General features: G+C 51.9%; 1 protein-coding gene across 1 annotated transcript in view; it reads left to right on the top strand.

Moving 5' to 3' along the window:
• Positions 1–27,226, top strand: part of IGHMBP2 (immunoglobulin mu DNA binding protein 2) — a 35,255-nt gene that overhangs the window by 5,101 nt on the left and 2,928 nt on the right. Inside the window, exons 3-14 of the mRNA XM_032282545.1 lie at positions 808–1,000; positions 1,197–1,294; positions 2,749–2,912; positions 6,792–6,992; positions 8,827–8,974; positions 17,297–17,471; positions 20,965–21,147; positions 21,451–21,569; positions 22,112–22,206; positions 22,895–23,018; positions 23,822–24,703; positions 26,025–26,197. Of these exons, the coding sequence (XP_032138436.1) occupies positions 808–1,000; positions 1,197–1,294; positions 2,749–2,912; positions 6,792–6,992; positions 8,827–8,974; positions 17,297–17,471; positions 20,965–21,147; positions 21,451–21,569; positions 22,112–22,206; positions 22,895–23,018; positions 23,822–24,703; positions 26,025–26,197 (2,555 nt within the window). The remainder of the gene's footprint in view (positions 1–807; positions 1,001–1,196; positions 1,295–2,748; positions 2,913–6,791; positions 6,993–8,826; positions 8,975–17,296; positions 17,472–20,964; positions 21,148–21,450; positions 21,570–22,111; positions 22,207–22,894; positions 23,019–23,821; positions 24,704–26,024; positions 26,198–27,226) is intronic.

The raw sequence follows: 27,226 nt of genomic DNA, 5'->3' as shown, positions 1-27,226 counted from the left end.
TCCCAGCTACTCAGGAGGCTGAGTCGGAGTTTCGCTCTTGTTACCCAGGCTGGAGTGCAATGGCGCAATCTCGGCTCACCGCAACCTCTGCCTCCTGGGTTCAGGCAATTCTCCTGCCTCAGCCTCCTGAGTAGCTGGGATTACAGGCACGCGCCACCATGCCCAGCTAATTTTTTGTGTTTTTAGTAGAGACGGGGTTTCACCATGTTGACCAGGATGGTCTCGATCTCTTGACTTCGTGATCCACCCGCCTCGGCCTCCCAAAGTGCTGGGATTACAGGCATGAGCCACCGCGCCCGGCCGGAATGTTCTTTTCCAGATGTGCTGTGGCGCTTGCTTCTTTCCACTTCCTCCCTGCTCCCACGGGCCCTTCCTGCACACTATAACTGGAACAGTGTCCTCATCCCTCCATCCCCTTCCTGTGCTTTATTTTTCCTAGAGCACTTAGCGCTGATGGAGATGCTTATGTTTGCCATTTCTCTCCTCCCTGACATGAGGGCAGGGACTGTCCTTACTTGTAGCAGTGACTAAAGCCAAAACAGTGCTTGGTACAGAGTCGGCACTTTCGGTATTTTACTGAGTCTCATGCTTGCTTTGAATAGTTCATTAATCTCAGGTCGATTTTCTTATATGACTTAGGTGTTAGCCTTTTTTTTTTTTTTACTATTACTGATTGCATGTACTGAAGAAAGTAACAAAGATAAGCTATTTGAAGTTTATCTTTATTATAAAACTGGAATTTATTATATAAAACGACATTGAACCGTTCCCCAGTGTCTTGTGTAACTGAGTTTTCGCGTTTTGCAGGTGATATAGTGGGCCTGTACGATGCTGCTAAGGAGGGCAGTCAGCTGGCCACCGGGATCCTGACCCGAGTCACCCAGAAGTCGGTCACAGTGGCCTTTGATGAGTCCCACGATTTCCAGTTGAGCTTGGACCGAGAGAATTCCTACAGACTGTTAAAACTTGCCAATGATGTCACTTACAAGCGACTGAAAAAGTAAGCGGATGTGGCTGGAAATCGTAAGCATCATCTTCCTTAAACATAGCTAGCCCATTCCTCCCACGCCTGCCTCACGAAAGAGCAGGTCATTGTGTGGCTCTCCAGTGAGTTGGTGGCAGCACTGGGGCCGAGGCCCGGGCACTGAACAGCTGGTGTTTGCTGAGTTTCTAATTGCAGTTTTCTCCCTTGGCAGAGCTCTGACTGCTCTAAAGAAGTATCATTCTGGCCCAGCCTCCTCACTCATAGAAGTGCTCTTTGGCAGATCTGCTCCCAGTCCTGCCAGTGACATACGTAAGAACTTTTGAGTTTTCTTTTTTGGTCGAAATCGCTGCTGAAAGTATCGAGAACAATGTGACCGTGGGCCGTTTGAGTAAGAGTGTGAGAAAGTGTGACTAGAAGCAGTCCACCTGAATGTCTTTGTAGAAATGTCTCTGAACGGCTTGCATGCACTGGACTGGCCTCCTTGTTCTCAGTCCTAATGAAGTAGCTCATTCCATTGAGGTTTTTGTTTTAAATTCTTTTTTGGGCAGAGGATGGAGTCTTGCTCTGTCACCCAGAGTGGAGTGCAGTGGTGCAATCTTTGCTCACTACAACCTCCACCTCCCTGGCTCAAGTGATTCTCATGCCTCAGCCTCCCAGATAGCTGAGATTACAGGCACACACCACCATGCCTGGCTAACTTTTGTATTTTTAGTGGAATCAGGGTTTTGCCTCGTTGGCCAGGCTGGTCTCAAACTCCTGACCTCAAGTGATCTACTCACCTCGGCCTCCCAAAGTGTTGGGATTATAGGTGTGAGCTATCAGGCCTGGCCTCCATTGAGTTAAAATAATGTTCTTTTAACACACGTAAATCTTTTATTTTGAAATGTAAAGATATTTCTTTTAGCTTAGTACTTTGTGAAAATAGAGGAGAGCTGATCATTTTTTATGCCTGATAGCAATTTTAGGTTGAAAAAAATCTCAATTCTTTTTTTGTTGTTAGGGACCCTGGAATGGCTTGGTTATAGCACAGGAACATGGGGTTCGATGGCCTGTTACTAGCTCCACACCTGCCTGTCTTCCATGTTGGCTTCAGTCTCACCAGTCAGGGTCAGCAAGCACCCTTTGCTTATGAGCTGCTCCTCATCCAACAGGCCTCTCTGTGTGGTGGGCACCATGGAGTGAATGCCGTGGCTGCGGGGCTGAGCACAACGGCACCTGCTCTTAAGGGCACAGCAGAAGAAGCAGGTGTTTAGTCTTGGTCGTGGAAGATTCAGAACAGAAACATGATCCTAGAATTTGTTAGTCATTTTTTTTTTTTATCATTTGTCTTTATCATTTTATGGGTACTTAAAAGAGGGACAATGTGGTAGAAACAAATATGCTCCAGGAGTCATTTCCTTCATTCCTGTTACTCTAGAGCAGGAGTTGGCAAACTTTTGCCATAAAGGGGCGGATTGTGAATGTTTAGACTTTATGGCCCGTGTCATCGCAGCGGGCAGCTGTAGATGGTATGTAAATGAACAGGCGTGGCTGTGCTCCAGTGAAGCTGACCAAAACAGGCAGCACACTGGATGTGGCCCACACTTTGCTGATTCCTGTTCAAGGAGAGGGCTTTTGAAAACAAAGCAGACTGACTTTTGTGTTGATTGATTACCCCTGGGGAGGTCCAGTGTGTTCCTGACAGGCCTCACTTATCCCCGCGGGCACACGCTCCCTGAGGACCCGCAGAGTGCCGGAGTCTTGCCCTGCTGCTGCTTCCACAGACCCGCTGACGTTCTTCAACACCTGCCTGGACGCCTCCCAGAAAGAAGCGGTTTCATTTGCGCTGTCGCAGAAAGAACTTGCCATCATCCATGGACCTCCTGGCACTGGGAAAACCACGACTGTGGTTGAGATAATTCTTCAAGCTGTGAAACAAGGCTTAAAGGTGGGCAGTGCACACTACTTCCCTGGCAGAGCCCGTCAGTCCCTGGTCTGTCATATTCAGCAGGTGCCCAGCCAGGTTCAGCCTCAGTTCTGGGAGGATGGGTCAGGAGCATTGCTGAGCATTTACTGATTGAGCATTGGACTGGCCTTGTTTGATTTCCAGCAGCCCTGTGAGTCTTGGGGAACATGCGCAGGAACCGCAGGCTGCATTGCTGAAAAAGGCTCCTGGAGCCCTCTGTGCCGTGGCAGCCTTAGTGTGGGCCAGGCCCTGGCCCAGGCTTCCTTTGCTTACCGTGCTGGCTGTGCTCACAGTCCCTGTGCAGGCCCGTGTGGGGCCCTGGAGTTGGCCTGGGCCTGGTCTGTGCCCGTCAGGAGCTCAGCGTCTGGTTGAAGGACACGGTATTGTTACGGCTGCTTAATGGCTGTGATGCACATGCCCAGTGCACGGGTAACTGATTTTCTGAGATGTGGAATATAAGATTGTACATTATTATTCACTTACATTTTAATTTTATTTTTATTTTTTGAGACAGTCTCTCGCTCTGTCACTCAGGCTGGAATGTGGAGTGCAATGGTGGGATCTTAGCTCACTGCAACCTCTGCCTCCTGGTTCAAGTTCAGTTCTCCTACCTCAGCCTCCCAAGTAGCTGGGATTACAGGTGCCCGCCACCATGCCCGGCTAATTTTTGTATTTTTTGTAGAGATGGCATTTCACCATGTTGGCCAGACTGGTCTCGAACTCCTGACCTTAGGTGATCTGCCCACCTCAGACTTCCAAAGTGCTTTGATTACATGCGTGAGCCACCGCGCCTGCCTCAGTTCCGTTTTTAGTGGTTGAAAAAGGATCTTTTATCATCATCTGCATCAGTTTGAGTCATTATGGATCTTAGCACATGGAAAGCTTTTTGAAAAGCCTTTCTGGTTTATAAAAGTGTTGGATAATGATGAGAATTGGAATAATGGCAAGTTGTGTAGGGTGACATTTACTGGGCACTGCCTACCACCAGGCATCCTTCTGAACGCCCATTTAATCCTCACAGAAACCCTGTGCCAAGGCAAGTGGTTAGTGGCCCCAGTTTATAGATGAGGAAGCCGGGCGTGGTGGCTCACACCTGTGATCTCAGCACTTTGGGAGGCCGAGGCGGGTGGATTACCTGAGGTCAGGAGTTTGAGACCAGCCTGGCCAACATAGTGAAACCCTGTCTCTATGAAAAATACCAAAAATTAGCCAGGCGTGGTGGCGGGCACCTGTAATCTCAGCTACGTAGGAGGCTGAGGCAGGAGAATCTCTTGAACCCAGGAGGTAGAGGTTGTAGTAAGCAGATCACGCCATTGCACTCCAGCCTGGGCAACAAGAGCAAGACTCCATCTCAAAAAAAAAAAAAAGTAGACGAGGAGACTGAGAAACAGGGTCGAGTGCCCAGCACTCAGAATGGCAGAGCCGGAAATGGAACTGGAACTCGGGCAGAGCTGGAGGGAAGCACATCGCTTGGTTAAAAGATTATATCCAAGGTTTTCCTGTGAGTGTCTTTGCACGTTTGAAGACTGGTAAGAAAGATGACTTATTGGTAGGAAGCAGATCGGTGGTTTTAGTTGGGTGCCTACTATTCACTAAAAATGACCCAAGATACACCTGTGTGTGTACTTTTGTGAAGATGTGCCTTGGGACATGGTAGTGGGGTTGGAGGCAATGCCAGGCGTGGAGAGTGGGTGGCTGAGCCTCCTTCCTGAGCTGCTGTTTGTTTTGAGGTTAAGGGCCTGTAAGGACTTTCTTCTCTGCCTCCTCTGCTGGTTGCCACCTACTTTTTTTTTTTTTTTTCCCAGAGATGGGATCTTACTATGTTGTTTAGGGTGGCCTCGATCTCCTGACCCCAAGCAATGCTCACACCTTGGCCTCCCAGAGTGCTAGGATTATAGGTATGAGCCACCGCACCTGGGCAATGTCTCACTTTTTTTTCTTTCTGCCCAGAGAAGATGCAATGCCTCATTTTTAATAGTGGAGCTGTGGCTGGGTGTGGTGGCTTATGTCTGTTATCCTAGCACTTTGGGAGCCTGAGGTGGGAGGATCTGGCTGCCAGTGTGTCTGCCTGCCCAGGAGTTTGAGATCAGCTTGGGCAACATACCAAGACCCAGTCTCTACAAAAAAATGGAAAAAATCAGCTGGGCATGGTGATGCATGCCAGTAGTCCTAGCTACTTGGGAGGCTGAGTAAGGAAGCTAGCTTGAGCCCAGGAAGTGATGAAACACCAGGGGTGTGGTCTAGATCTTGCCCTTAGCCACACAGAAAGCCAATCACTGAGGACGAGTATTGCCGAGGAAGAAGCTGCAATCAGATGCTGCAGCAGAGGAGATGGGAGCACATCCTCAAATCCATTTCCCTAACTGGCTGAAACTAGGGGTTTATGTAGCAGGGAGGAAATGTAACAATGTATAAGAAAATAGGAACTGGGGAGGGGGGCGCAAAGAGGCCCCTGGTGCAGTGGTCTGATGAGTTTCAGATCTTTGATACTTTTTTGGGAGACCTGAAGGTCCTTTTCTGAGGAAGGAACTCACATGAAACAAATACAAATTTGAAGCTTTAACAGCAGGAGGGTCAATTTCTGTTTATCCAGAAGACAACTGTGGGACTATTGAGCCCGTTTCTCCACTATCTTGCCACTGCACTCCAGCCTGGGCCACAGAGCAAGACCTTGTCTCAAAAAAAAGAAAAAAATATAGTGGAGCTACAGTGTTCGGAAGACCACAGAGTCCATTTGTAACGGGAAAGGTTCCCTTGTCCCCCTTGCAGGGTGTGTGATGGGGTGTGGCTCACTTCTTCAGTGTCCTTTGGCTGAAACCTCTGGGGAAGTAGAAGGGCAGGCCATGGGGCTCTGACCTCATGGCAGTGTCTAGGGGTGAATGTTCATAGCTCCGTGTGTTACAGGGGCTCTTAGTTTGCTGTGTATAGGTGGCTTGTGCTAACCAGCTCAATTAGACCCACTTCCTTGTCACAAGGACAGAGGGCTTTCTGTATCCTGGGTTCTCACCTTGGTGTACCAAAAGAATCGGATCACATGTGGAGAATAAGTGCAAAGTTTTATTGAGTGGAAGTAGTTCTCCACTGATGGCGGAGCCAGAAGGGAGATGGTCTTCCCCTGGAGTTGGGCCGCTCAGCACCCTGGCTCTCCTCCTCCTGGCCAGGCCAAACTCCGCCTTGTCCCGCTGGTCGATGGTCTGCTGGCTTGCGGGCATCTGTCGGTGTGCTCTTCCACCGGTGTGCTCCCTTGCCATCCAGCTGCTCGTGGCTCCTTCTGCTGATATGCTTCTCTTGATATCCGGCTGCCAGTGTGTCTGCCTGCCAGGGTTTTGGGTTTTTATAGGCCCAGGATGGGGACATGGCAGCCTTGGCGGCCTTGGAAAATGCAACATTTGGGCCTGAAAGCAGAGTGCTTGTCCTCACCCAGGTCCTTGGGGGTGGAGCCCTAGCCAAGGACCTGCCTTTCTTTACCTAGTACTTCCCTGCCACCCTCATGTATCACATTCAGAGAAAGTCCCCCATGTTGGACTTTGTCAGATGGTGAGATGATTTGACAGGCAGTATGATGGATGCCTCGCCCCTGATTATTTCAGGGTACACTTCAATCTTGTCAGTCTTTTTCCTTCCAGCTGCAAGTTAGTTCACATGTTTTGGTGCTGTGGTGACATACATTGGTGATCTATTCATCGAATCTGTTTGCTGTGTCCCTCAGGCTTCCCTCACCCATGCAGAAGCTGCCTGCTCACTGGGCACGTGTACCTGCCCTGCCCTTCTCTCTGCCTTTAAGGCTTTTTGTTGTTTTAGTGTCCACTTCAGTGGTCTGATTACAAAGTAAATGACCAAGTCCAAACCTGCGGTTCCCAGGTTCTGTGCTGTGCCCCCTCCAACATTGCCGTGGACAACCTGGTGGAGCGCCTGGCTCTGTGTAAGCAGCGGATCCTGCGACTGGGGCACCCCGCCCGCCTCCTGGAGTCCATTCAACAGCACTCCCTGGATGCGGTGTTAGCACGGAGCGACAGTGCCCAGATTGTTGCCGATATCAGGAAGGACATCGACCAGGTCTTTGTAGGTGTTGTGGCCAGTGTCCACGTGGGGTGTGGGTTTCTGATCTGCAGTCTTTTTAAGAAGTGAATATTTTATCTGTCTGCATTCCTCTTGCTCTTCTCTTCCGTCGATTCCTTTAATAATTTAAAAAATTGGGCTGCCCTGCTCCCCTCTTTTTCTTTTTGAGATGGAGTCTCACCTTGTCTCCCAGGCTGGAGTGCAGTGGTGCTATCTTGGCTCACTGCAGCCTCCGCCTCCCAGGTTCAAGTGATTCTCGTGTCTCACCCTTCCAAGTAGCTGCGACTACAGGCATGCACCACCACACCCATCTATTTTTTTTTTTTTTTATTTTTAGAGACTGGGTTTCGCCATGTTGGCCAGGCTGGTTTCGGACTCCTGATCTCAAGTGATCCACCTACCTCGGCCTCCCAGAGTGCTGAGATTATAGCTGTGAGCCTGGCCAGGGCTGCCCATTTGTGATAGAAAGCTATACCTAGCATTTAACAGAGACTCAACTGTTTTCAAAGTGCTTGGTGAGTAGGTGAGGGATTGTAAAGAAAACATTTTCTGGCCAGGTGCGGTGGTTCATGCCTGCAATCCCAGCACTTGGGGAGGCTGAGGTGGGCAGATCAGTTGAGGTCAGGACTTCGAGACCAGCCTGGCCCACATGGTGGAACCTGTTTCTACTAAAAATAGAAAAATTATCAGGCATGGTGGCAGATGCTTATAATCCCAGCTACTTGGGATGCTGAGGCAGGAAAATCGCTTGAACCCAGGAGGTGGAGATTGTAGTGAGCCAACATTGCTCCACTGCACTCTAGCCTAGGCAACAAAGCAAGACTATCTCAGAAAACAAAGCATTTCCTGGGTGTCTTTCTGTCTGGTCCTGTTGTGTTGCTAATGGTGGCAATGGGAGAAAAGCAGCCTGAAGATAAACATTCAAAAAACAGGCATCCTCCTAGTGCTCTCTGTTTATTTTGCCTTCTTGTGAAAGAGGATGCCAGTTGCCTAGGAAGTAGGGTGGTCATGGCTTCATTCAACTTGAGAGGGCCTTTTCCTCCCAGCCGACACGTTACATCTCTTTGGTTTTCCTGTGTCCACTTTGCTCCAGTGTCCGTGCTCACATCCTGTCCTGTGTGGTCCCCACTGGCACCTGCACTCCTCCGTGTCCTAGCCTCAGAGGAGTGATGGCAGCAGGGAGGGTGCAGGGAGCCAGTCTGCCGTGGGCCAATGGTGTAGAGGCCGCCTGGGTGGCAGTGTGGGGATGGGCTGCCTGCTGGGAGGTGGAAGAAGGAAAGATGCCTGCCATGCAGGTTAAAGTGGCATGGGAATGTGGGTGCTGTTTGCTCATCACAAATGTGAGTGATTTCATTTCCTGTTGAAATTGGTGCTTTTGGGGATTTTCTTTCTTTGTAAATTATGCACAATAAAACACCTCCTATCACCCCTGCTAAAACTCCATCCTCCAAAGTAGAAATCACAAATAAGGAAAGCTTACATTTTTTTGAGATACTAAAGTAAGTTGAGGTTTTGATTATGGTTGAAAAATTTTTTTAATCTCTTGAAAAACGTAGAATAATATGTGAAGCTCTGTCTCTCACTTAGCAAGCTCCCACATCCCAAATCCTGAGGTGGGCAGGTGCTTTTTCTTTCCCAAGATCAAATGCCTCTGTGCAGGGCAGGGTTGATCCCATTTCTGGTCTCATCAGAGTTAAAAGCATGGTCTCTTTCTAGGACTTAAAATGCCCCTGTGACTTGAGGCAAGTGAGGATGGAAGGTGCTTAGTTGCGTGTGTGTAGAATGAAAGTACAAGGTTGGGTTGAAATAAGTGTATCTTCTTTGTTTCTCTTTACAGGTGAAAAACAAAAAGACCCAGGATAAGAGAGAGAAAAGTAATTTTCGCAATGAAATTAAGCTGTTAAGAAAAGAACTGAAGGAGAGGGAAGAAGCAGCTATACTGGAGAGCCTCACTTCCGCAAACGTGGTCCTTGCAACAAACACAGGTGAGGGGGCGTCTCCATCCTGCCTCTGTGGCCTCGAAGAAGGCGTTGGGGTCTGTTCCTACTTCTGTTTTCTGGAAGAGTTTTTTTAGAATTGGTATTTCTTTCTTAAAAGTTGGGTAGAGTTCACTAGTGAAGCCTTCCGCTGGAGTTTTCTTCATAGAGAGATTTTTAACTACAAATTCAACTTCAATAGGTAAAGGACTATTCAGGTTGTCTTTTCTTCCATGAGCTCACATCTTTCTTTGTCCATTTCATCTAAGTTGTGGAATTTAGAGGAATGGAGTGGCTCCTAACATGCCTTTATTCTTTTAATATCTGCAGAATCTGTCATGGTGGAACCTGTATTCTTCTTGATACTGGTTTGTGTGTTCTTTTTTTTTCCTGATCTTCTGGCTGGAAGTTTTTTTTTCTTCTTTTATGTAAATTTGTGTGTATATATATATATATATATATTTTTTTTTTTTTTTTAAGAGACAGGATCTGTCAGATGCGGTGGCTCACGCCTGTAATCCTAGCATTTTGGGAGGCTAACACGGGCGGATCACCTGAGGTCAGGAGTTTGAGGGCCAGTCTGGCCAACATGACAAAACCCCATCTCTACTAATAAAGTACAGAAATTAGCCAGGAGCTGTGGTGTGTGCCTGTAATTCCAGCTACTCAGGAGGCTGAGGCGGGAGAATCGTTTGAACCCAGGAGGTGGAGGTTGTAGTGAACCAAGATCGCACCATTGCATTCCAGCTTGGGTGGCAGAGTGAGACCCCACCTTAAAGCTCCAAAAAACAAAAAAAAAGTGACAGGGTCTCACTGTGTTGCCCAGGCTGGTCTCAAACTCCTGGGCTTAAGGGATCCTCCTGCCTTAGCCTCCTAAAGTGCTGGGATTACAGGCGTGAGCCACCGCACCCAGCCTGGCTGGAGGTTTCAATTGATCTCCCCAAGGAACCAGCTTTTGCTTTTTCTCTATTGTTTTTCTGTTTCATTTATTTCCACGTTGATCTTTACTGTTTTCTGTTTTCTTGGGCTTGTTCTTTTTCAAGCTTCTTGATGTAGAAGCCGAGATCATTGATTTGAGACTTTTTTTTTTTTCTAATACTGTACAGGCATTTAGCTCCATAAATGTCTCCCTATGTACTGCTTTTGTGGCATCCCACAAATTCTGATACATTTCATTCATTTCAAAATGCTATCTCATTTGCCTTTTGATTTTTTTAGAAGTATTATATAGTTTCCAAATAGTTGGGAATTTTCCAGATATCTTTCTGTTGCTGATTTCTTTTTCTCTCTTCTCGTCTCTCCCGTCCCTCCCTGCCTGTCCCCGTCCCTGTTGCGTATGGGATCTCATTATGTTGCCGAGGTTGGACTCGAACTCCTGGGCTCAAGTGATCCTTCCAACTCAGCCTCCTGAGGAGCCGGGGCTACTGGCACGTGCCACTGCACCTGGCTTACTTTCTGTTGATTTCTAATTTAATTCCATGTGGTCAGAGAACATACCCTCATGACTTGGATCAGTTCATTGAGACTTTCTTTATCGTCCAGAATCTGGTCTCTGTCTTGGTGGGTGTTCCATGCACACTTGAAAGAATGTATGTTCTGATATTGTCAGGTGTTCTGTAATTTAATTATTTAATTATTTTAGATACCTCAAGTAAGTGGAACCATGCAGCATTTGTCTTTTTGTGACTGGCTGGTTTTTTTTTTTTTGAGACGGAGTTTCACTCTTGTTACCCAGGCTGGAGTGCAATGGCGCGATCTCGGCTCACCGCAACCTCCGCCTCCTGGGTTCAGGCAATTCTCCTGCCTCAGCCTCCTGAGTAGCTGGGATTACAGGCACGCGCCACCATGCCCAGCTAATTTTTTGTATTTTTAGTAGAGACGGGGTTTCACTATGTTGACCAGGATGGTCTCGATCTCTTGACCTCGTGATCCACCCGCCTCAGCCTCCCAAAGTGCTGGGATTACAGGCTTGAGCCACCGCGCCCGGCCGACTGGCTGGTTTTATTGACCATTATGCCCTCAGGTTCAGCCATGTTATCCAGCCTTCTTTTTATTTGTAAGAGACAAAGTCCCATTCTGTCACCTAGGCTAGAGTATGGTGGTACAGTCAGAACTCACTGTAACCTTAAATTTGTGGCCTCAAGCAGTCCTCCCACATTGACCTCCTGAGTTGCTGGAATTACAGGTGTGGGCCGTTGCACCCGTGTTTCCATGTGGTATCATTTCCTTCTACCTGAAAGATGTCCATTATCATTTCTTGTAGTGTGGGTCAGCTGGTGATGAATTCTAATAGCTTTTGTATGTCTGAAAATAACTTGATTTCACCTGCAGTTTTGAAAGATATTTTTGCTGGGTGAGAATTCTAGATTAACACTTTTTTTCCTTGCCGTATTTTGAAGATGTTGTTCCACTGTCATCTGCATGAGTATTTCTGAAGAGAAATCTGTCATTCTTATCTTTGTTTCTTTGTATGTAATGTGTCTTTTTTCTAATGTCTGAATTTAAGATTTTTTTTTGGCCAGGTGTGGTGGCTCTCGCCTGTAATCTCAGCACTGTGGGAGGCTGAGTTGGGCAGATCACCTGAGGTCAGGAGTCCGAGACCATTCTGGCCAACATGGTGAAACCCCATCTCTACTAAAAATACAAAAAAATTAGCAGGGCATGGTGGAGGGTACCTGTAATCCCAGGCTCTTCAGGAGGCTGAGGCAGGAATAATTGCTTGAACCTGGGAGGCGAAGATTATAGTGAGCTGAGATCAGACTGCTGCACTCCAGCCTGGGCAACAGAGCCAGACTCTGTCATAAAAAGAAAAAAAAAAAACCACATTTTTTTCTTTATCACTGGTTTTAAGCAATTTGATCAGGATTTTCCCTGGTGCAGTTTGCTTCATGTTTTTTAGAATCGCGGTGAGGACACAGTATGAGATCTACCCTCTGAAATGTTTAAGTGTACAATACAGTATTGTTAACTAATGGCATTGTGCTGCACAGTGGATCTGTGGAATTCATCTTGCACAGCTGAACCTTTATATGTGCTGACTGCCGTTTGAGTTCACTGATTTCCTTCCTTCATGCCTCATCTAACGTCTGTCTCATCCAGTATAACTTTCATCTGACATCCAGAAATAAGATTTGAGTCTTTTTATATCTTCGATGTCCTTATTTAATTTTTTGAACATTTGGAATACAACTGTAATAACTCTTTTTAATGTTCTGGACTATTCTTTCGATCATCGATGTCATTTGTGGTCTCTTTCGATGAACTGTTCCCTGCGTGTGGTTGTGTTTTCCTACCTCTTTGCGTGCCTGCTAATGTTTGTTTGGATACCAGACATTGGGGGTTTTGTGTTGTTGCATGCTGAATATTGAATAGTTTTGTATTCCTGTAATTTTTTAAATTTTTTTGAGACAGGGTCTTGCTCCGTTGCCCAGACTGGAGTGCAGTGGTGTGATCTTGGCTCACTGCAACCTCTGCCTCCTGGATTCAAGCAATTCTCTTGACTCAGTCTCCTGAGTAGCTGGGACTGCGGGCACGCACCACCATGCCCGGCTAATTTTTTTTTTTTTTTTTAGACAGTGTCTTGCTCTGTCGCCAGGCACCAGGCTGGAGTGCAGTGGCGCAATCTCTGCTCACTTCAATCTCCGCCTCCTGGGTTCAAACCATTCTCCTGCCTCAGCCTCCCGAGTAGCTGGGACTACAGGCGCATGCCACCACGCCCAGCTGATTTTTGTGTTTTTTAGTAGAGATGGGTTTCACTGTGTTGGCCAGGGTGGTCTTGATCTCTTGACCTCGTGATCCGCCCGCCTCGGCCTCCCGAAGTGCTGGGATTACAGGTGTGAGCCACCGTGCCCGGCCAATTTTTGTATTTTTACTAGAGACGGAGTTTCACCGTGTTGATCAGGCTGGTCTCCAACTCCTGACCTCAAGTGATCTGTCTGCCTCAGTCTCCAAAAGTGCTGGGATTACAGGCCTAAGCCACTGCACCCAGCCTCCTGTAATATTCTTGCATTTGGTTCTGGGAAGCAGTAAATTTACCTCTAAACAGTTTAATCCTTTTGAGTCTCACTTTTGAGATTTGTTAGGGTCTGGATCAGTGCTTAGTCTAGGGTTAACATTCCCCAGCACTGAGGTAAGACCCTTTGAGCTGTTTACCCAGCGTACCTTGCAACACGAGATTTTCTAGTTTGACTGATGGGATTGGGTACTATTCCCAGTATTGTGTGAGCACTGGGCACTTTTCTCTAATTGTTTTGGATGATTATTTCCCAGGCCTGGAGTAGAGTTCTCATGAGCGTGTGCTGATCATGTACCCACGGGCCTCCTCTGCAGATCTCTAGGGTTTTCTCTTTGTTTAGCAGTCTCTTTGGCCTTTCATCCTGGAAACTCTCCCTGCATTGAACTCCAGGGATTCTTAGCCTTGTCTTCTCAAATCAGGGAGGCTTCTGGGCTCCACCTGGCTGCCCCTTCTCTGTACTCCCTCCTGGAAACTCTCAAGGCCGAAAGCTTGGGCAACCCCTGGGCTCACCTCCTTTGTCTCTCATTACTCAAAAGTTACTTTTCTTTGTTACCTGTTGTCTACAGTCCTGAAAAATGTGGTTTCAGTTATTTAAAAGAAATTTCAAGTGACTGGGTGGGGGGATGTTATTTCTGATGGGAGGGTAAATGCAGTCCCTGCCATTCTATCTTGGGCATAGGTGGAGGATGCCCGTTCTCTCTTGTAGCTGTGAGAGAGTGCTCCTGTTAACAGAGCTGCTTACCTGGTGACTGTTGTGGGAATCGTGTCAACCTCCATTTTGGGGTTTAGGAATGTCTGTTGTGTTTGTGAGACCTCTGTGTTGTTGCTGCATGATAACGGTACAGGTACCACAAATTTCGCAGCTGAAAGCAACCGTTTATTATTCTACAGTTTCTCATGTTGTTGGCAGCTTTCAGTTCACTGTGGGTTCTTGCTGGGTGTTGGCTGGAGGCTGCTCTTAGCTGCCTCGCCAACATGGCTGCTTGCTTTCTAAAAGCTAGCAAGAGACACAGTCTCCTAACATGTTGATTTATCATCTTATGTAATGTTGTCGAGGATGTCACATCTCATCACCTTTGCCCTATTCTGTGGGTTAGAAGCAAGTTTCAGGCCCCACCCACAATCGAGGGGAAGGGATTATTCAAGATGTGAACACCAGTGGCCAAGATCCTGGGGCGTACCTTAGAGCAAGTTTGTCCAACCCAAGGCCTGCAGGCTGCCTATAGCCCAGGATGCTTTGAATGTGTCCCAACACAAATCTGTAAACTTTCTTAAGGTGTGTGTGTGTGTGTGTGTGTGTGTGTGTTTAAGCTCATCAGCTATTTTTAATGTTTGTGTATTTTATGTGTGACCCAAGACAGTTCTTCTAATGTGGCCCTTGGAGGCCAAAAGATTGGACACCCTTGCCTTCAAGTCTGTCTGTCACAGCCTTTCAGCTGGTGGGCTGCTGTAAGAAACAGAATCCAGGTTCTTTTTTTTTTTTTTGAGACAGTGTCTCACTGTGTTGCCCAGGCTGGAGTGCAGTAGCACAATCTTGGTTCACTGCAGCCTCTGCCTCCCAGGTTCAAGTGACTCTCAGGCCTCAGCCTCCTGAGTAGCTGATTGCAGGTGCATGCCACCATGCCCAGGTAATTGTGATGCAATCTCAGCCTGCTACAATCTCTGCCTCCCACAACCTCTGCCTCCCGGGTTCAAGTGATTCTCCTGCCTTAGCCTCCTGAGTAGCTGGGATTACCTGCACCCACCACCACACACAGCTAATTTTTGTATTTTTAGTAGAGACGAGGTTTCACCGTGTTGGCCAGGCTGGTCTCGAACTCCTGACTCAATTGATCCACCCACCTTGGCTTCCAAAGTGTTGGGATTGCAGGTATTAGCCACTGCTCCTGGCCTCAAGTATCTGTTGATTGCCTTTTTTCCCCTGTATGTTGGCCATATTTTCATGACTCTCTACGTACCTTGTGGTTTTGTTGAAAATGGATCATTTTAAATAATAGAATGTGGCAGCCCTGCAAGTCAGGTCTCTTCCCACTCCAGGGTTTGTTGTTGCTTCCACTTGTTGTTTGTTTAGTGATTTTTCTGGACTCATTCTGTAAAGTCTGTATTTTTTGTCTTCGATGGCCATTAAAGTCTAATATAGCTTAGTGGCCAGCTAGTGATTAGACAGAAATCGCCCTGAACTCCTGGAGCCATAAATGCCCCATTCTTTGCAGCTCTGTGTGTGTGCTTGGACACACCTCCAACACAGAGCCAGGCTGTTAGTGACTCTCATCTTTCACTTCCTGTGTGGGCAGTGCCTTGAGCTGGGGGCCACAGGTGAGAACTCAGGACCTTCCCAGGTCTTTCCTGGGCCCTGTGCATGTGTGTGGCCTTCTAGATTCCCAGGAATGTGTTGGACTTTTTTCAAAGCCCCCTGAGGCATCTCATTCTCCAGCTTAAAGCTTTGTTTGGTTATCCTGTCATTTGCTCCAGCCATTATTCCCTGTCTTAGAAAGCTATGATGTTCGACAGTTACCTCTGATTGTTTTTGACAAACACCACCAGGGAAAAGGCTGTTTGCACTGCGTGAGCTCAGAGAAAGTCTTTTGAGTGTGGTCTACCAGAGGACTCCCGGACAGATGAGATAAGCACAATGTCTGGATTGGGGCTTTGTGGAATGCCAGGCCTGTTCTGCATCCTGGGGCTGCCAGGTGCTGGTTTTCACCCTAACTTCAGGCTGAGGGTTTCAAGGCTGCCATAGGTTGAGGAGGGATGGCTGGGAATAGGGCAGGTTTGAGTGCTACAGAGCTCCCATGCTGATGGGGATTCAGACACTTTCCTGGAATGAACACTTTCCCTGATTGCTGCAAGCCTTTGGCAAGTTTCCAGAGTTCTGAGAAAGTTGATTCTGACCATTTGCCAGTGTCTTGCTTTCGTGGAGGAGAGAATTCTCAGAGTTGGTGAGAGTCTCTATGCTGACATCCTTCTCTGGCTTCAAGGAGAGCACTTGCTGGAAATCAGGAGGCAGCCCCGACTCCCACAAGGTCAGCTTGTGGCCTTTGTGTTCTTTCTGTTCCCTCCTGGTTGTTGGGGAACTAGAGTGAGTTCCTGGAAGCGCTTGTCCATCACGAAGTCTGGTTTCTCTCTGCACTGTGAAGTCGCATCTGTGACGAAACGTGTCTCTTAATTATCCAAAGCCCAGCCAAGTTCTGTCTCCTCTCTTGGTCCTTTTTCTAGCCATCTCTGAAGAGTCAATCCTGGAAAATTTCTCAATGCACGTCTTCATCATGACTTTATGACATATCATTAGCGTAATTCACTCACGGGAGGCAGAAAGCATGGGAACTCATACTGATCACAGTTATGGAAGCCTGCCTTCTCACACCGGGCACTTTGTGTATGGTATCGCCTGCTGTCGTACGGTCGCTCGAGATGTAGGTGTTGTCTGTGTTTGTGGATAAGGAAACCGGCTCCAGGGTGGGAGGCTTGCCTGAGGCCCCTGCTGTGTGCTGGCGTTGGCGTTGGCGTGTGACCCGAGTCTTGCTCAGAGCCTCAACTCTGCATTCTGCTGCTCCGTGTCCCAGGAAGGAAAAGCTGCTGTAATGGGTTTGTGTTGCCAAATACGTGGAGGTTTTTTTCTGAGTGAGTGCTCAGCAGTTGATTGTTCTGTACGTCCAAGAAAGTCACTTTCTACATTTAGAAAATAATTAAGTTGCCGGGCGCGGTGGCTCACGCTTGTAGTCCCAGCACTTTGGGAGGCTGAGGCAGGTGGATCATGAGGTCAAGAGATCGAGACCATCCTGGTCAACATGGTGAAACCCCGTCTCTACTAAAAATACAAAAATCAGCTGGGCATGGTGGCGCATGCCTGTAGTCCCAGCTACTTGGGAGGCTGAGGCAGGAGAATTGCTTGAACCTGGGAGGCGGAGGTTGCGGTGAGCCGAGATTGCGCCATTGCACTCCAGCCTGGGTAACGAGAGCAAAAAAACTCCGTCTCAAAAAAAAAAAAAGAAAATGATTAAGTTGCAATATTTAGAACTAAGGCAGCATCCCTTGGGCTGGGGTCACAGCCCCAAAGGGGTGATTAATTTTGCCGATTGAAAGTCAGAGTGGCCTGTGGCCACAGGACTCACTGCTTACAATGCAGGTGAGCTGGATCCATGAGTTTTAAAATGTCCTGGCCAAGTTTTTATTATAAGATACAAATTCATCCCACATAGTTGTAATGCAAGCCTAGATTATGAAGCACCCAGCTTGGTGGTATGTCCTCCAGCATGGCTGCGGCCGTCAGGAAGCAGCCATGCCCCTGGACACCTGAGGCTCCCTCTTTCCACCAGGTGCATCTGCCGATGGCCCCCTGAAGCTGCTGCCCGAGGGCCACTTCGACATGGTGGTCATTGATGAGTGCGCCCAGGCCCTGGAGGCCAGCTGCTGGATCCCCCTGCTGCAGGCCGGAAAGTGCATCCTGGCGGGCGATCACAAGCAGCTGCCCCCCACCACCGTCTCTCACAGGTAAGGCCCCTTTGCTGGAGGTGCCTTTCTTTGCCCTGCCCACCACCCTTGATATCGACCTTCCGGGCTCACGAGGAGCCCCTGCGGTGCCTCCTCTGAAGATTTCTCTGCACGGCTCCCACCCCGCCTTATTGCATCTATTCATCTCGACGTGGGATCTGTGAGATCCTGCGCTCCCTGAGGGCGGGGCCACATCCGCTTCATCTCCATAGCCTCAGAACTGGACGCAGGGCCTGGCACATTTCTGGTGCTGCGTCCCTGCTTGTTGAGTTGAATATCCCCTCACGAACCAGGCAGGCTTGATGGTAGAGTTGCGCAAGAGCCTTGGGTTCTCCTGGGCTAGGCTAACTGGCCTCTGGGTGGATTAGGCCACAGTGCGGGTGGGTTCTTTAGTCTTCAATCTGTAGACACATCCCTGGATGGAGGGCACTGGGCAGAGACGCAGCAAACCACGATTCTACCCTGCGGAGACACCTGAGCCCTGATGCAGTGGCCTGGCCTGGGCTGTCCTGCTGGAGGAAGTGCTGCCCACCCCCGGCCCCTCCCTCACCTCTTCCCACACTACCCTGTGCTCACTGCTCCAGCCACACAGGCCTCGCTGGCCCCTCTGCCTGGACCACTCCTGCCTGGGCGTGATGGGCGTGCCCTCCCTCCAGATGAACCTCTGCGTGGTATTCCTTGATTGTCCTTACACGAGGCCTGTGAACAGGGCCTGGCACGTGGGCTGTCTTTGAACAAGTCCCTGTTCAGAAAGTTATCCCTGAGGAGTAAAATGCTTCGAGATGCCTGTATCCCGGCTCTCACTTCCACCGGGAGATTGGTTTCTTCTGATTTCTGCTGCCATTTGAAACACTTCTCTATTTCACCGCGGGTGTGTAGAAGCTACAAACTCTCGTTTTCTGAGGACCAGAAAAAGATGCACAGAAAGCCTGTTGAGTAGAATCTCATCAAAGGGGAGTGGGCAGCCCAGGAGTCAGGGGTATGTAAGCCAGGGTGCCTCAGAGAGAGAGGTGTCAAAACGGTACTCGAGGGCGCTTTGGGAGGAAGACGTGGGAGACGAAGATGGCGGGACAGGGGAGTGCTGGGGAAGCGCTCTGAAAGGATGGCCTGGGGGAGAAACGTCGGCATCTGGAGTGGAAATGTTGCAGGATCTCTGGGGTGTTGATTTTTCTGGCTAGAAACCTCTGTGGCTGCAGCACCTTTGCCCCAGTTCTTGTCCTGCATCCAGGAAGAATGAGGTCTGCAGACAAGTGAAAGGTGAAGAAAGTTTTATTTAGTGTTAGACAGCTCAGAGGCGTGCGTATCCCATCGAGTGTTCGGCTCTCTGCAGAGAGGGGGCACTGGAGAAGGGTGGCTGCTCTCTGTAGGCAAGTCATCTAGACGTCTCTGCAGGTCTCTGAGGCTCTCAGCAGAGAACGTAGCTCCTCTCTGCGCTGTTGTGTCTCTGCCTTCTCCATCCTCTGGCCGTCTTCTTGCCTTCTCTGGCTGAGCCCCGGGCTTTTATAGATCTCAGAGAGAAGGAAGTGTGTGCCAGTTGGCCCATGGGTGGCCATGGGTGGGTGGCCATGGGCAGGCCTGGAAGAGGCACCAGGAGTCCCCACTCTGGTCCGCAGGACTGGCAGCCCGACCCCCAGCCTTCAGGCCCTCCTAGCCTTCCACTGCCTGCTTCTACCCGAGACTCCGTCTGTCTCCTGCTGCCATTTATGGTCCCAGGGCTTGGCACCAACCCACCTGAGATCGGAATGGGTGCTGGGAGCCAAGAGAGGCCAGAGGAGACACCCCTGAGCCTGCAGGGACTGTGGGGAGGTCCTTCCTGGGGAGCCTGAGGGTGCAAGCTGCAGAGTGGGAGGGCAGCCACGGCTGCACCCAGGAGCTCCTGCACCCCCAGTTCGGAGGACGCAGGGCTCCCCCATGTTCCTGGCTCCTGCCTGCTTCATGGAGCTGGAGGCCCAGGTCTGCAGCCACAGGTCTGGCGGCTGCCACTGCACCTGGAAGGGCAGATCCTGGCTGTTCCTGGCTCACCCCAGAGTACCGGGAGGCTTGAATCTACAGCTGCAGTTTGGGCGGCTGTAGCCCCACCCTCCCGGGCAGGGGCCTGGGTCTGCAGCTGTAACTTCTGCTGGGAGAGCTCCCGCCCAAACTCAGAAGGGGCAGGGCTCCCGCTGGCTCCATGGAGTGTGTAGCCACAGCCACGTTTCCCTGCTGCAGCCGGCAGGATGACAGCACCCTCTGCCATCAGAACTTGCCTAGGAGCAGGGAGGACAGGCGTGGGAGTACGCTTCTTCAGTGGCGGCTTCCAGGGGAGGTTCTCCAGACGTCCCTAAAGGAGGGCTTGGTCTTCTGAAAAGCCTTTGGGTGGAGGAAGTTTGGAACTGTGCCCTGGGGCAGGGACCCCATTGCATTCCTGGAGAGAGTAGGATGGTTTCGGGGGAAAGTTGGGTGGCGTTGTGCTGGGTTTTGGGTTTGGTTTGCAGTTGGTGCTGATCATCACTTCCTGTCCTTGCTCTGTTGGCATTAATTATGTTTAGTAGAGATCTTTTATGAAAAATGGGTTAATCACAGAGGTCTTGTACGTTTCCAGAGGGAGGGTCTCTGGAGTGGAGCTGGGCACTGCCCCAGGGTTTTGGTGGGGTTGGTGAGCCATAGTGGTGCAGATGGTGGGCTCTGGCGCCAGGCGGCCCGGGCAGGTCCCGGCTCTGCAGCTCGCTAGTGGGGCAGCTGTGGGCTGGCGGCTTCCCTCTGTCTCGCCCTACTTGCATGTAACATGGGAATCGTAACGGTAGCCACCTCATGAGGCGTTACCAGGATGAAGGGATTGAGTCCACACCTGGTGCACCCAGCAGGGCCTGGAGCCTGGGCAGTGCCAGCGGGGGCAGCCGTTCTCGGTGGGAGTGGACTGCTCACAGCTGGAGCACGTTGGAGTGTCCATTCTCTATTGTGGCTGTGACAAATGACCACAGACTTAGTGGCTCAAAACAGCAGACTTAGCAAACAACAGTTCTGGAGGTCAGTCTCACCTGGTCACAGTCGAGGTGTGGGTAGGGTTGGTTCTTCTGGAACCAGGGTCCAGGGGAAAATCCGTTTCCTGGTCTTTTCCAGTCCTGGAGGCTGTTTCTTGACTTGTCCTTTCCTCCATCTACAAAGCCAGCAGCGTAGCGTCTTCACATCTCTCCCAGGAGTGGCCTTCTCTGACTCTGACCCTGACCCTCCTGTGCCCCTCTTATAAGAGCCTTGGGTTGTCACCCAGGTCATCCAGGTCTCCTCCCCGTCCCAGCATCCTTAGCTGCTTCTCAGCTGCAGTGTCCCTGTTGTCTCGTCAGGGAATATTCACAGGTCTTGGCGACTGGATGTTAAGTACCCTTGGGGCCGTGATACCGACCGCACCCACTGGTGACTTCTGGGTCAGAACCCAGAGGAGAGTCGGGTCCTGAGGTTTGGGGCCTGGACTCTGGGACTCAGGCTTGCCTTCCCTGTTTCTCCCTCTTGGGCGCAGGGCTGCGCTGGCGGGACTGTCGCTCAGCCTGATGGAGCGCCTGGCCGATGAATATGGCGTGAGGGTGGTGCGGACGCTGACCGTGCAGTACCGTATGCACCAGGCCATCATGCGCTGGGCCTCGGAGGCCATGTACCTCGGGCAGCTCACAGCCCACCCTTCTGTGGCGGGGCACCTCCTGAGGTGAGTAGCTCGGCCCCAACCCCTGCCCCATCCTTCTCCCCTGGCTAATTCTGTACGTCACCTGTTTCTACGCAGCAAGCTAAAGTGAAGCTTTCCACGTGAAAGTCGACTCTGAGGCTGGCTTTTTGGAAGAGAGCTGGCCTGGAGAGCTGGGTCGGGCCACTCCCTCCCAGCTGATGCCCTGATGTGCCTATCGTCCTCCCCTGCCTTAGCCTTCTCCTCATGGGAGGGTCGGCTCTGTCAGGTGGAGCCTCAGTGCCGTGCTGTGCTTCCACTGATGTGCTCCCTCTGCCTGTGTGCCAGGGACCTCCCAGGTGTGGCTGCCACGGAGGAGACGGGCCTGCCCCTGCTCCTGGTGGACACCGCCGGCTGCGGGCTGTTTGAGCTGGAAGAGGACAGCGAACAGTCCAAAGGGAACCCTGGTGAGCTTGCTCGGGATGGCCCGCTTTCTTGTTTAAACATACCTCAAGCTCTTTAAAAATAAAAGGTGCTTAAGTTGCACAATTCCGGAGGAGCTGAGTTACTGATGACGTGAAAGGTTTGGAGCTCTACACTCCAAGAGACTGAGCAGCAACTTGTTCTCAGGGTGAGCAGGCCGCTACTGGGTGAGGTGCGCCTGAGAGCGTTTCACGGCCCTCCCTGAATGGTGTCCCAGCTCCACCTGGCTGGCCTGGCGATGGGAAAATGCCTTGCTCAGCCGACACCACTGTCTCCCCGGTTCCAAGTTGAACAGGATGCACAGCCATACAACTCAAAAGGCCTTCATTGTTGATGTGAAATTCGTTAGCTGGGCATGGCTGGTCCTGGGGCCTGGCACACAGATGATTAGCTGCCAGGAAGTCAGCCACCAGGGGCACAGTGTAGGACCAGCTGGCCATGATAGAAAGGTGCCCAAAACACACGTTACAGTGGATGCCAGCCCAGGGTGCCCTGCGCTGCGCACCAGCCCTCTGTTTCCTTCCAGGCGAAGTCCGCCTCGTCAGTTTGCACATCCAGGCTCTGGTGGACGCCGGTGTTCCAGCCCGTGAAATTGCCGTGGTCTCGCCGTACAACCTCCAGGTGCAGGGGGCCCCTTTTCTCCCTCTACAGAGCGGCAGGGCTCACACACCGAGAGGCTGAAAGGAAAAGAGGATCTGTTGGCCGTGGTGACTGAAAGTTCAGGGCTAGGGCTGACCTCATTGTGACTGGATCCAGGGCCCAGATGATGTGGGCACGGGCCCCGCCCCACCCACCCTGCCCAGTGCCCCGTCTTCTGCACTGGCTTCGTGTTCTGGCCAGATTTCCCGGGTGGCCCTGGCAGCGTCGGCGGACCCAGCCCTTCCACAGGCAGCCCTGGTGGAACAGCCTGGCCTTTCCCAGCATTTCCCACAGGAGCCTCAGCCTTGAACCTTGTTGGTCTGGCTCAGGTCGTGTTCCCCTCTGTCTCTTGTTTTGTAGAAAAATGTACCTGCTGAAGTATGGGGAGGGTCTCTGGAAGTGGCCGTCACCCCTTCCTGGTGTGTGGGCGTCACACATAGGGCTGTCATGAGCCCACAGAAATGCTGAAATGCCAGGGACGGGGTGTCGTGTTTGGCGTGCATGCGTGTCTGTGAGGAGGCTGGGCTCAGGCTTTCCCCACAGGGCCCCTGCAGGCTCCCTTCCTGGGTCCTGGCTGTTGAGCAGCGCAAGGCCCTGTGCTGAGCTGAAGGGCAGGGTCTTGGCGCACTGGCATTGGGGTGAGGAGGCCATAATCTGGCTGGTGTTTCAGGTGGACCTGCTCAGACAGAGCCTTGCGCACAGGCACCCTGAGCTTGAAATCAAGTCTGTGGATGGCTTCCAAGGCCGAGAGAAGGAGGCCGTGATACTGTCCTTCGTCAGGTCCAACAGGAAAGGTATGGACCCTTGTCAGAGCCCTTTGGGGACAGCACAGAAGTGAATTTATTGATGCAGGGGCATATTGGGTATCTACTGGTGCCATACAGGTTGCTGGTGGTGTGGGCATGGAGCAGCTTCTGTCCTCAGTAAGCTCACATCAGGCAAAGTAGAGGGAGCAGACTCTGCAGAGGCCCAGAGGCATGAGTGTGTGGTCAGGGAGCAAGTGGCAGGGGTGGCAGCTGGGGGTGCAAGGTAGGCTGGAATGGCCAGGATGTCCTGCTGAGGAGGCGGAGCCCCGTCCTCCCTGAGCTGGCTTTTAGCCTCAGTGCGCAGCGCCGCAGGGCGTGGCGGTCGTGCTGTGGCTTCTGTGCTGCTGTGGTTTGTGGGCTTTCCTTTCAGGATGAGAGTTGTTCCCAGAAACAGGTGTAGTGAACGGGTTTTGTGAGACGTTCTCAGAAGGCAGAGAGCAGATGAGTCCTGGCTATAAGCTGTGGGGAAAAGACGGGAAGATGCTGGAAGGTTTCTTGCGCTTTCTCCCTGGTGCCAGCTGTTAGCCACTCCCCAGGCGGCCCCTGAGGCTGGGCTTAGGCAGAAAGAAAGGAGCAACAGAACCCAGTCGGGTTCCCCAGAGCTTCACTTGGTCAGCTGCAGCAGCCAGATGCCAGGGCAGACGTGGCATCATGGTGCCATGCGTGGCTGGGCAGCCGTGTGGAGGGTGGGCCACGGCACAGGGGGGCCACACTTCTGGTGGTGGTTACTGAAAAGGGCGTAGGAGCCTGACTCTTTCTTACTCTGAGACCTACCCTCTGGCCCTTTGTAGGTGAGGTTGGTTTTCTTGCTGAGGACCGGAGGATCAACGTGGCCGTCACCCGTGCCCGGCGCCACGTGGCGGTCATCTGTGACTCCCGTACCGTCAACAACCATGCATTTTTGAAGACCCTGGTGGAGTATTTCACCCAGCATGGGGAAGTACGCACGGCCTTTGAGTATCTTGACGATATCGTCCCGGAAAACTATTCCCACGAGAGCTCCCAGGGTCCCAGCCACGCTGCCACCAAGACCCACGGTTGTGCCGCGTCCACTAGGAATGGAAGTCAGTGGCAGGAGGGAGGCCGAGAGGCTGCAGCAGCTGCCAGACGCAGCCGGAAGAAGCCAGCCGGGAAGCCTCTGGGCTCGGAAGCCCCATTTCAGCCCAGTCTCACTGGAGGCAGCCCGGAGGGAGTGGAGAGCCAAGACGGCATGGACCACTTCCAGGCCTTGATAGCGGAGTTCTTGGCCAGTGAGAAGATGCAGTTGGAGTTTCCTCCTTCCCTCAATTCCCACGACAGGCTGCGGGTCCACCAAATAGCCGAGGAGCACGGGCTGAGGCATGACAGCTCCGGGGAAGGGAAGAGGAGGTTCATCACTGTGAGCAAGAGGGTCCCGCCAGCCCCACGACCCCCAGCAGTTCCAGGACCCCCGGCAGCCCTGGGATTCCTGGCAGGAACTGGCAGCCCAGCCCCTCTCCAGCCGGTGCCCCCTAGCCCTGTGCAGACGAAGCAGCCTCCTAGGGAGCAGCATGGCCCAGAGCAGCCAGACCTGAGGACGCTGCACCTGGAGAGACTGCAGAGGGTCAGGGGCTCGCAGGGGCAGCCCTCCAGCAAGGAGCAGCTGGCCTCGGGGCAGCAGAAACTTCCAGAAAAGAAAAAGAAAAAAGCCAAAGGTAAGTCAACTAATAAGAACATGGGGCAGCGTCCTTCACTGGGGTGCTGGCCCCACTTGGAACTCACCTGCCACCATCAACGGAAGGGCTTCCTCCCGGCAGGGTCACACCTGTGTCATTTTACCTTTATTTTCAGTCATGCGACTCCCAGCTCGGTCTGGGCTCCCTTGGGTCTGGGATCAGGTCACAGGCACCTTCTTGTCCCAGAGCCTGTGCAGGGCTCAGCAAGTAGGCAGCGTGAGGGGCCTGGGAGAGCAAAGGTGGACAGTCCCTGGAGCCCCTCGGGATGGGGCGATCACGGGTTCCCGAACTGCGGGTGGCCCTGGAAGGTGGGGTCTTGCACAGCAACAGGGCGCACTATGTCTGAAAGTCGTCCTGGGCAAAGTGCTCAGAACCACAGGGGCCGGCTCAGACAAAACCATTCTCGCCCCTGGGCCATGCGGAGTCCGGGTGGGCTCTGCTCCGTTTGCCGCGTCCTGCGTGGTGCCCACCCTGCTGGAGCTGGCCAGCCGTGCACTGGGAGTTGGCCAGGTGTGTGCTGGCAGAGCTCGTAGACCTGGTCAGTCTGGGGGGAGTTCCTGCTACTGCCGTTTTTTTCCTCTGCAAGATCAGGCAGGAATTCCTGATGCGCTGCACAAGAACAGCACATCGCTTGAAAGGGGCCTCCCAGAGCCTGGGGCTCAGAGGGATTCATGCCCCAGACCTTTCCTGAGCAGCTACCCTGCTTTGTGCTAGAGCATAGCCCCTAGGCACTGCAGAGGGAAGAGACAGGAACTGCCTTTTAATTTTTTTTTTTTTTTTAGAATTAATGGAGACGGGTCTCACTGTGTTGCCCAGGCCAGTTTTGAACTCTCAGCCTCAAGCAGCCCTCCCACCTCAGCCTCCCAAAAAGCTTGGATTACAGGTGTGAGCCACCGTGCTCAGCCATGAGTTGCTTTTAAAACCTTAAACGAAGGCCAGCTTCAGTGGCTCATGCCTGTAATTCTAGCCCTTTGGGAGGCCGAGGCAGGCAGATCACGAGGTCAGGAGTTCGAGACCATCCTGGCCAATGTGGCGCAACCCCATCTCTACTAAAAATACAAAATTAGCCAGGCGTGGTGGTGTGCGCCTGTAGTACCAGTTGCTCGGGAGGCTGAGACAGGAGAATTGCTTGAACCTGGGAGGAAGAAGTTGTAGTGAGCTGAAATTGTGCCACTGGACTCCAGCCTGGGCGACAGAGCGAGGCTGTCTCAAAAAAAAAAAAAAAAAATCACCTTAAATGAGGGGCCAGGTATGGCACTGCTGTCTTTCCGTTTGCCTGAGTGACACGGGTCTTCTCCAGGACACCCAGCCATAGAGCTGCCCACAGAGGAGGACTTCGAAGCCCTGGTTTCAGCTGCCATTAAGGCTGATAACACTTGTGGCTTTGCCAAGTGCACAGCCAGTGTCACGACCCTGGGCCAGTTCTGCCATCTCTGTGGCCGCCGCTACTGCCTCAGCCACCACCTGCCCGAGGTATGTTGGCCTCCCCTCCTGGGGGTCAGACAGTGGGGAGGGTGGTGGGTTCCGTCTCCAGGGAGCAGACCTTGGGCAGACTTGATTCAGATGGAAAAGTTAGCCCATTGCGAGCTCCAGATACCTTAAGCAATGGAAAGCAGACACTGGTGCATGGTCTGTTCCGGGCACCTGAGGGCATAAGCAAACAAGATGCCTTACTTTGCCGAGCTGCGGCCTCGTTAGTGGGGATTCTGGGGAGACGGAATTGTCTCAGTGTCTTTGAGTTCTGTCCGTGGCCTAAACTGGTCCATGTGGCATAGGGGAGGTGGAGGCAGAGCTCCAGCATGTAGTCTGAGCTGGCTGCGGCCTGGCTGCTGTGTCATTCACTCCTTGAGCCTGGGTTGGTGACAACCCTCCGGGCCTGGTGTGGGGGTGCCTGTGGGAAGCGGGGATCTGAGCCAGCCTCGTCTCTGCCCTGGAGGATGCTGGGCCTGGTGGGGGATCTGAGTAAGAGACCAACATACAGTACCAGGTGCTGAGTGCTCCGAGGAAGGAAACCTAGGGCCAGGGTGGCAGCAGGGACACCCACCCAGATGCAGCAGTCAGGGTGGGCTTCCTGGAGGAAGTAACACAGAGGCTGAGACCTATGGGACAGAAGGTGGGAGCTGGGCTGGGGAGGACAGGGCGATGGCGGGTAGGCGGGCAGGCTGTTCACCCTTAGAGCATGCCTAAGGCCCCGGGCACAGTCAGGGAGTTGGGAAAAGTGTGAGGCAGGATGGGTAGAGTCGAGGCTGGGCAAGACCTGGAGAGCTGCCTGGAGGAGTCAGGCCTGTCCTGAAAGCAGTGGGGCACCCTGGAGGGCGTCGACAGGGCTGTGATGTTACCAGTTTTAGCTGTAGTGCGGGTTAAACGGAGGCTGGGCAGCAGCAGGAAGTGGCTGCAGAGCTGTGTGGTCGGTCAGTCAGGGTGGTGCCATTTCCTGAGTGTGCACTCGGGGGGCTTCCGCCTCCAGCCACACCAGGGTGCAGAGCCCTCGCGTGCCACCCA

This window comes from Sapajus apella, unplaced genomic scaffold, assembly GCF_009761245.1.
Source record: "Sapajus apella isolate SASKATOON/1434 unplaced genomic scaffold, GSC_monkey_1.0 scaffold14, whole genome shotgun sequence".
NCBI lineage: Eukaryota > Metazoa > Chordata > Mammalia > Primates > Cebidae > Sapajus > Sapajus apella.
Note: the sequence above shows the minus strand (reverse complement) of the source record. Positions and strands in the feature narration are given on the sequence as shown.